This window comes from Mastomys coucha, unplaced genomic scaffold, assembly GCF_008632895.1.
Source record: "Mastomys coucha isolate ucsf_1 unplaced genomic scaffold, UCSF_Mcou_1 pScaffold6, whole genome shotgun sequence".
Taxonomy (NCBI): domain Eukaryota; kingdom Metazoa; phylum Chordata; class Mammalia; order Rodentia; family Muridae; genus Mastomys; species Mastomys coucha.
In genome coordinates, this window is record NW_022196912.1 from 117,774,031 (window position 1) to 117,784,350 (window position 10,320).

Here is a 10,320-nt window from a genome sequence, read left to right on the forward strand (position 1 = left end):
GGTCACACCAATACATACACACAGAGGAGCTCAGGAGTGACAACTATCATCCCTGTACATGTGGAGCAATTGTGAAACCAGTGATTTTTCTCTCAGGTTGTCCACAAGGCCACCCTGGATGTGAATGAAGCTGGCACAGAGGCTGCAGCAGTCACTGTTTCCTCTATTGCGATAAAATCTGCTGGGCATGAAATTCCTTACATTGAATTCAACCGGCCATTCTTTGTGGTGATATATTCCCCCAGCTCCAAGAGTATCCTCTTCATGGGGAAGGTGGTCAAGCCAAAAGCACCACAGTCCCTGGACTAACAGCTCTGTTACAAGCAGCAGAATGTGACTGGGAAGACTGGGTATGAATAACTCTGTATCCATGACTTGGGGTGGGGAAGGGCCCCTGACTCCTGAGAGTGGTACAGGAAGGCATGGGGCTAGATGGGCTGGAAAGTGGGGGAGAACATCCTAGGGGTCACACTGATTAAACAAAATCACAGCTCCAACACCCTGGTTTGTGCGTGGTGCCTCCTATGTAGGGGACACTTACAGACATGGCTTTTGCCTGTACTGTCAGGCTTTCCCTTGTTAGCAAGCCTGGTCCCAGACATAGAGTATGATATGCTCAAGTTGCACATGGTTGCTCACTTATGAGGAGAGGGGAAGTTGGCTGGGGAGAACACTCTGAATTAGTGTTTCATTCTGGTAGAGCAGCTGAGAAAGATTTGATAGAGATATTCCCAACATAAACAGCCTGAGCCTTTGGGACACTGGCTGGGTGCTTTTCTTACATTTGTCTCATTGTGACAATGCCCACCAGAAACAGTTTATGGTAGGACAGATGTCCATTGGCTCACTGTGTCAGAGGGTTGCTGTGCATCAAGGCAGGGAAGACCTGGAAACAAACTTGGTTCATGGTTGGGGGTGGGAGGCAGTTGATGGAGGAGGTTGTTCATGTCACCATGGACCAGAAAACAGATTGTGAGTTCTGAACGGCGGGTTCCACCCAGACTTCCAAAGCCTACGCAAAGAGACTCACATTAACAATCAAGCCCCAAAGTCAGAGAACCCACAGCCTTCTGCACAGTGTTACCAGCAGGGAAATGTCTTCAAACATAGCCTATAGGGACATGTTTGATTCTTACCACAGTTCTAGTGAGGAAGGCTCAGAGGAGCACTCTGCCTGTATTCTAAGGTGGGACTAGTGCCACTCCCAGAATAAACAGCTGTGGCCAGCAGCATGCTGCAGGAACAGGAGACCATAGCCAGGAACAGTGACTTTTAAATGTACTTGCCCTGATGATGCGATCCGGGAATTCAAGCTAGTCTAGGCCCTTCTTGAGGCTCAGTTTCTCCACGTGAGTAACCTGTTATACCCACATGCCCTGGATCTAACTCAGTTAATTTTAGAATGCAGAGTGAATTATCCAAGGAGGAGCTGTTCTAGCATCCTGGAGAACAAAACCTTACCCATAGAGGAGGCAGGCTGGTAGACACTGGTTCTCTTCCTAGCAAACCTTTGGATTGCAGAGGATGCCTTCTCTAGGCAACAGCATACTGGCTTATAGGAGCTACTCAACATGCTTCCTGACTTCAAAATGGAGTGCCAGCCAGTGAGTGCTGGGAACAGAGCAGCAAAGAGGAAGTCTTCCCCATTCTTTTCTAGGTTCAGATCATTCTCTGCTTCAATGTCCAGACAATAACTCCCACGAGGCTTTGGCATGACCTGCTCACCTTTTATTTCCCTTCCATTAGTTGCACATTTAATATCATAAATCAAATTTTACTTCTTTGGACCTTGGTACCCTCACTTGTGAGATGGGACAGGTTTAGGTACCTCTCTCTCATGGGATCACATTTACTCTATGTGGGACAGCTTAGAATGGGGCAACGCATACATCAGTCTACTTACTCTTCCCATGATAGCCATAGATCAGACACTCAGTGCTGTTCACATCATCTCTGAATCACGGTTTGTCCCTGTACACATCCCATGTCCTTCTTTTTGGAAATTCCCTTGCCCTTCATACATGGACACAGGATCCCAGTAGGAGGGCAATTCTAAACCTGGGAACATTATCTTGGCCCTTCTCTTTCTATTATCAGACCTTGACAATATTTCCTGAGCTTCTAGAACTTTCTAGATCCAGAACTCACCCTTACAACACTTGCCTTTTTCTCTGTAGGTCAAGCTGAGGCAGAATTCCACACAATGTGTTCTAGGTGGAAATGGGGTCTTGTACTCTATGGGTGACTCAAACAATTTTCCAGAATTCAAGATTGTAGGGTATTGACCACTCTCACTCTGAGGTGCTCTTTGGTGCCAGAGTACATAGAGGTAGTTCTGAAGATTCAGTCTATGGCTGGAAAACAGGATGCAGGCTCCCTGAGCACTATCTGTACATACAAAAAAACCCATGGTTAAAAAAAAAACAGAGTTGTCACTAGAGTGCAAACTAGAGAGTACCTTCCAGTTGACATGTATGATGGTTTGAATGAAAATGGCTCCATAGGGTCATAAAGACTGACACTATAGCCATGTGTGACCTTAAAGGAGTAGGTGTTACATTGTGCATGGAACTATGTGCTTGGCATTGGTCTTTGAGGTCTCAGAAGTGTAACCCAGGCCTACTGTGTCTTCATTCACTTCCTGTGGCCTGTCAATTTGAATGTAGAACTCCCAACTCTTTCTCCAGCACCATGTCTACCTTAATCCTGCCATACTTCCTGTCTTGATGTTACTAGTGTAAACCTGTGAGCCCCAATTAACTGTTTTCCTTTATAAGAGTTGTTGTGGGCTGGGTGGTGGTGGGGCACGCCTTTAATCCCAGTACTTGGGAAGCAGAGGCAGGTGGATTTCTGAGTTGGAGGCCTGCCTGGTCTACAAAATGAGTTCCAGAACAGCCAGGGCTACACAGAGAAACCCTGTCTCGGAAAAAAAAAAAAAAAAAAAAAAAAAAAAAAAAAAAAAAAGAGTTGCTGTGGTCATGGTGTCTCTTCACAACAAACAAATCCTAATATAGTGCCCATTCAGCAGTCAAAGATGATATACTTTGTGATACAGACATAGCCCTAGCAAATCCACAAGCTTAAAAATAGGATAGAGAGCAAGCAATATCTCCCTAAACCCAGTTGTTAAAGTCCAGGGAGGTAGAAAGGCAGGGGAGCAAGGAGGATGCTCCTCATCCAATCCCCTAAAACAGATTTGAATAGGACCCGAGACAGCCTTAGGAAAACACTGACAGAGAAGGGTCTCATGGGCAGTCATTGCTGAAATGGATTATTCTGTAGCTCAATGCCCCTCCTCTAGTTAACACTCACAAGCACATATAAGTACTTAGAATTCTAGAGGCCCTGGACATCACAGAACTCCATGGAGGAGCTCAGGTCCTCTTTCCCTCTGCAGGGTGACAATTAGGACTCTGGTTTTCAACATCTCCTTTAGATATGAAGGTAGCCCCAAGCTAACTCATGCCCCACTGAACCCTACAGACGCAAGTAGGTGAGTGGATAGAAGGCAAGCCATGGTCAGTTTAGGCTTGTTATTGCAATGAGCATGCCAGAGTGGTGTGTGAATGTGTGAGACCCTGGTGTGATAATGGGGAGGATTAACACCCTCAAGTCAACACGGAACAAGTCAATGGGAGACTGAAAGCCCCTTATGCTGATAGTATGGTCATTCCTCTCTAAATCACTTAGTGGCTCCCTATTGTATACAGTGAAATTTAAAGTCCTCTAACAATAGACAAGGCTTCTCTCATCTAATGCTCACTGCCTCACTGTCCTATGCCATCTGATTTCAAGCATAGTTCATCCTCATTGCACACTGTTATTACAGCCTCCTTCTGGGAGGCTCTTTTCTAAGAGACCATATGCTACCAAGGTTATCCACAAACTACTCTGCCTCTACCTCCTCCAGCCAGACTGCTATCCTGTCATCATGAATAGCTAGCCTGAGTATCACTCTGTCCACACCTCACTCTAGTTGCCTATCAGATGAGACATCTCAGAGGCAAAGCCTTGATTACCCTAGAATTCCCAATGTTCCACTGTCCTCAGGAAAACTGTATGGCATAGGCCCAGCCAGTAAAAAAAAATGAAGAAATGTAATCTTACTAAGTTATGCTTCCATCACTCTTCTCAGGATTCAAAATATGCTTTGCTTTGGAGCACTGAAAAAAAAATCAAGTATCTCAAAGACTCCATACAGGAGAGTCTAGCATGCTACTGGTTCTTATTTCATTCTGGAGATTCGAAGCCTGAACTCTGGCCATGGTGAAGCACACTTGTAATTACAGCAATAGGGAGATAGAGACAAGCGGGTCACTGGGACTCACTGATCAGCCAGCCTAGCTCATTCAGTGAGCTCCTAGCCTGTAAGAAATTCTGTCTCAGAGGAGTAGACTAGACGGTGCCTGAAGATGTCCTCTGGCTGCACACATACACAAGTCCATGCAACAAACACACACAGTATGTGTGCAATACAAGCAGGCACACTCAAGCAATATACACAAGCATCACACACACACAAACATACGAAGATAGAGTTGGGGGTAGCGTGATTGAGAGTGAGGGTAGGGTGAGAATAACAGCTGTCCTGTATTAAAGAACCACCCTAGCCCTGTGTGAATTTTTGTGAAATTAATTACATCTGTAGGAAGGACCCTATTAGCAAATGAGGCTACCTGAAGCCTTTGAGATTGATAAGTCAGCATTTGACCTAGATGAAGAATTGCTCAGCCTTGATGTCAAAAAGCCAGGGAAGTGCCCTGAGCTGGGCAGTTGCTCACTGGGCTGGTGTCTATCTGATCACTTCTTCTTCGTCATTCCTGACCTTTATTGGGATTTGCCAGCTCCACTTTCTGCAAGAAACTTTGAGTACCTGGCATGGGGTCCTTGAAAATGTCACAAGTCCTGAGCTAGCACTCTGTAACAGGTCTTGGAAACCTTCTATAATGTTGGGAAGAGTGAGTGAGAGAGCCCTGGATTCAAGAGAGAAAAAGAAAATCCCACAAGGCCCACAGAAGTCCTGGGTGCAACCTCATGCTAAGCATATGGCACTGTCAGCTATCCAAACACTGAGCCGTCATCTGAGGGCTAATGTGGTACATTCTCTTCTGTCTTCTGGGCATAATTTAGGTTCTTAGGACATACCAGATAGACACAATGACCCCCTTGTTTCTGCCATTGCAAGACTTTCTCCTTGCAACCATTCTCAGACTGATGGGAATGTTGTCTAGCAAGTACAAAGGCCCAAGAGAGGTGGTTCAAAGCCCTTTGCCCAGGTCCATGGGAAATGGATGCAGAAAATGAAGTTGAGTCTGGAAAGGGATTTGCTTTCTGCTGTTCCCTGCCTCTGTAATGGCAGTCTGCAGTACCCTGTACTCCTATTCCCTGATGTGCCCACAAAGCCATGTGATGGTAACTGAAGTGGGTTTGGAAAGCAGTGGCTGGGTAACCTGATGAGGGCCTCTGTCCTGGGCTGCTATACTTGAAAGTGACCCATTGTCTGGAAGCCTAATATGGCAAGAAAATGCAGGCTGGGTTTGTGGTCTGGGCCTACAGACCATCCTTCAATGACAGGGTTCTAGGAGAGAGGAGCTAGGAGATCAGATGTTAGAAGACAGGAAATCAAGCTTGGGATCAGGACTTGCACAAGTTCTTCCCTATTCCAAGTAAGGTTACTAAGAAGCACAGGATCTTATATCTATGTCCAGGGGAGGAAGGGTTCAGAGCCAGTAGAAACTGTCATGCAAAGGAGTTATATCAGTGGAGAGCTAATCAAATAACATTGCACAAGGGGACACAGGGTACCTTAAGAACATTTCAGGCCTTGAATCTGATATTGCCAGTTACTTCAGAGTAAAGCCAAGTCCAGCTTAAATCTTTTCAGGCCCCAGCCCCAGGCTTACCTTGACAAGTCCACACTTGAACCAGGACTCAAAATTGGGTTACTCTTGTCCTTCCATTGGGGCCTCTGAGTGTGTTTATCTTGGTTCTATACTTGAAACTTCCAGGCCTGGAGTCCTGTTATTTGTGGGAGGTAGGATGTCTCAAGATGGGGAGAAGGGGAGAGGGAGATTCCCTTTAGGGCTATGCAGTAAGTGAGGAAGCTTAGGCCATGTATTGACAAGAGCAGTTATTTGGAGTCTGATCTGTGACAGGTAGATCATAGTCAACTTCCTGAAGTTTACAAGGACTCTTTAAGCTTACTATAAAATAAAAATATTAGATATATTAGCATTGCCATTGTTAGTAACCTGCACTGAAATCCTAAGGTGGTAGACTCAGAATTTTGAGTCATAACAAAAGCTTGGGGAACCCCCCCCCAAATTTTTCTAAGTCAAAAGCATTTAATACTCATTCTTCTGTCCAGAGGGCTGTATATATAGAGAGATTAGGCTCAAATGTTAATCTTCAACAGTTTAGAACAAGTTAATAGCTTTTATAAGATCAAGATTTTTACAGTTTCATCTCTGTTAAGTGTGAGCCTTAAAGATTTGAGTTGAAGATTTAATTGAAGGTCCTTTAGCATCAAAAGTAAAACTTTGACAGAGAGAAATCTGCTCCAAACTTCAAGTCCATGAAGGAAGACATTGAAGCAGATAGAAGAAGGTGAAGGATCTCCCATGCTCATGGATGGTACGATGAACATAGTGAAAATGGCTATCTTAATAAAACAACCTACAGATTCCATGCAACCCCCCTCAACATTCCAGCACAATTCTTTACAGGCTTTGAAAGAGAAATTCTCAACTTCATATGGAAAAACAAAACACCCAGGATAGCAAAAATAATCCTAAACAATAAAATAACTTCCTAATCTCAAGAGTTTTTTGTTTTTGTTTGTTTGTTTGTTTGTTTTTGTCTTTTCAAGACAGGGTTTCTCTGTGTAGCCCTGGCTGTCCTGGAACTCACTCTGCTCATTCTGTAGACCAGGCTGGCCTCGAACTCAGAAATCTGCCTGCTACTCTCTCCCGTGATGAGATTAAAAGCATGTGCCACCACTGCCTGGCTATCTCAAGATGTCTTAAAGAGCAAGAGTAATATAAAATTGCATGGTATTGGTATAGAAACAGACAGATTGTCCAATGGAATCAAAACAAAGACCCTGAAATAAATCCACACACCTATGAACACACACTATGTTTTTTGACTAATAAGCCAAAGCAGTCCAATGCTTCTGGTCTAACTGGATATCTGCATGTATAAAAAGGCAAATAGATCCATATCTACCACCCTTCACAAACCTCAAGTCCCAATCGATCAAATATCTCAAGATAAAAGTGCATATACTAAATCTAATAGAACAAAGTGAGTCATAGTCTTGAACTCATTGGTGCAGGAGACAAGTTCCTGAGCAGAACACCAGTGGCTCAGGCTTTATGAACTGATGAGTTCAAGAACTTTAAGTTCAAGAACTGATAAATGGGCTTTCATGAAACTGAAAAGCTTCTGTAAGGCAAAGGACACAGACAATAGGACAGAAGAGCAGCCTACAGATTGGGAAAGTCTTCACCATCCCCACATCTGATGACAGAGGGCTAATATCCAAAATCTATAAAGAACTGAAGAAGTTACACACTAACAATCTAAATAACCCAATTAAAACATGGAGTGCAGAGCTAAACAGAAAATTCTCAACAGAGGAATCTCAAATGGCTGAGAAGCACTTTAAAAAGTGTTCAAAGTCCTTATTCATCTGGAAAATGCTATTCAAACCAACTCTAAGATTCCATTTTCCACCCATTAGAATAGCTAAGACACAAAATTCAAGAGGCAGAACATGCTGGCAAGATGTGGAACAAGGGGAACACTTCTGGATTTCTGGTAGGAGTGCAAATTTGTACAACCACTTTGAGAATCAATTTGGCAATTTCTCAGAAAACTGGGAATAGTTCTACCTCAAGACCCAGCTTTACCTTTGCAGGGTGTATACCCAAAAGATGCTCCAACATTCCACAAAGGCACTCACTCAGCTACGTTCTTTGCAGCTTTACTCATGATAACCAGAGACTGGAAACAACCTAGATGTACCTCAACTGAAAAACCTATAAAGAAAGTGTGATACATCTACACACTGGAGTATTATTCAGCCAGTAAAAACAAAAACAACAGGAATTTTTCAGGCAAATAGATGAAAACTGAGTATGTTTTCCTGAGTGAGGTAACCTAGACCCCAAAGGACATGCATGGTACGTACTCATTTATGAGCAGATATTAGCCATAAAATACTGGATACCCATGCAATAGTCCACAGACACAAAGAAGCTACACACAAAAAAAGGCCCAAGAAAAGATACTTGAATATCACTTAGAAGATTGAATAAAATGGCCTAGCAGGTAGATGGAGGGAGGGAACTGGATGGTAGAGGGGTTGGGGAGGTGAATGGTGTGGGGTCAGAATCAGGTGTGGGTAAGGACAGCAGAGATGGCCAGATGGCCATGAGAATGATTAGAAATCTCCAACTGATAGGAGTGAGGAAGTGGGGTGCATCTCAAGGATGTAACAGAGACCTGGGATAGGGGAGACACCCAAGAATCAATGGGGGTGACCTTGGCTGTGATTCATAGCCTTGGGGATACAGTGAGCAGCATGTAAAGTGAATAAATAAAAATAAATAAAATAAACCTCAGTGGAGCATTAGGTACATCAACCCACCCACAAAACTTTCCACATAAATTTTACTATCTAGAAGAAATGCAGGAACAATGGCCAACCAATAATCAGCTCAACTTGTGACCCATTCCATGGATAAGCACCTGTCTCTGACACTACTAATGATACTCTCTTACGCTTGCAGACAGGAGTCCTACACTGTTGTCTTCTCATAGGCTCTAGTTAACAGTTGATACAGATGGATGAAGAAACCCTACAGTGAGAGAGTGGATAGAGCTTGGGGAGTCTTGGGGAAGAGTTGGGGGGAGGGATGCTGGCATAAAAACTCCACAGGAAGTCTAACAAAGTCAACTAACCAGGACCTTTGGGGCTCTCACAGACCAAACCAACAACCAAAGAACATACATGGGCTTGACCTATGCACCACTCCCTGAACATGTGTAGCAGATGTGCATCTTGACCTTCATGAGGGTCCTGAACAATTAGGGTGGGGTGGGTATCTGAAAAGCTGTTGCCTGTGTGTGGGATATGTTCTACTAACTGAGCTGGCCTCAGTGGTCAAGGATGCTCCTAGCCTTGCAGAGACTTGATGTGCCAGGGTCTGGGGATACCCAGGGGAAGCCTCCACCATTTTAGAGAAGAGGGGGAGTGGGAGGGGGAGGATTGTGGGAGGGTGTGACCAGGAGGGGGCAGTGAGCAGGATGTAAAGTGAGTAAATAAAAATAAAATAAATAAAACTTTAAACCATAAGTACAGATATATACTCTTCTATAGCAGAAGGACTTGGAAACTTTATTTTCATCCTTTTGTAGCTCACCATCAAAGAATGCTATAGTTTCTTGTATGACTCAGTTTATCCAGACAGTTAAGGGTTAACAAAGTTAACAAAGACAAAGCAACCAAATTTGCATCTTCAAGTCCTTGCTCTTAACCTCCACACACCTTAGGAATTCACCTATCCATTATCAAACAGTACCTTTTGCTCCATATCTAAAATGTTCTGTAAGCTTGGTATTGAGCAATTAGCAGAAACTTAACTAGTCAGGCATACAACTCCAAGGCAGTTTCTGTTGACCTGAGTCAACAGAAACCTTTATGAACTTAGGAACGTATCATTAAACAAAAACCCACCTTTACCCCAAACATTCTGGAGACCACTGTTGCCTCCTTTGTCTAGAAAAGAGATACAATGAGAAGCAGAAGGCTCAAAGAGACTTATGTTTTGTGAGTGATGCTTTAGTTAGTTTATGGGGTCTTCTTAGTGAATATGGTGGTTAAGTTACATGCCATGCACTCTTTAAAAAAACAAATGAACAAAACGAAACAAAACAAAAAAACTTTAGTAAAGATGGCTGCCAACTACTTGATTGCTTTCATTCTGATGAGGTCATTTGCCAAGATGGAGGCAGACAACTTGCTTGCTATTCAAAAGCAACTATATTCCTAAGCAAGAGTTGAATCATATATAACATTCTGTAGCAAATTAAGATTAACTATGTGTGTATGTTTTTAACTATCAACATTTTGTTACAGATTTTTTTTAACCATACCCCCAAATATTCTAAATCCTGAGACAGAGTGTATACAGTAGTTTAAAGAGATGTTTTTGAGAGCAGAGAACAAAGAAATCACAAAGATAAAAGATTTTCAATATCAGATAGTAGAAATACCTTAGTGACGTTTGGAAGTGTAGAACAGAGAAATGTTAG

At 43.2% G+C, this 10,320-nt stretch overlaps 1 protein-coding gene across 2 annotated transcripts in view; it reads left to right on the top strand.

Moving 5' to 3' along the window:
- Serpina4 (serpin family A member 4) overlaps positions 1-497 on the top strand; it is a 13,855-nt gene extending 13,358 nt beyond the window's left edge. For both annotated transcript variants that reach the window (XM_031355632.1, XM_031355631.1), the window contains one exon: positions 97-497. In XM_031355632.1, the coding sequence (XP_031211492.1) occupies positions 97-309 (213 nt within the window). In that variant the 3' untranslated portion in view covers positions 310-497. The remainder of the gene's footprint in view (positions 1-96) is intronic.
- Positions 498-10,320: the final 9,823 nt, after the last annotated feature.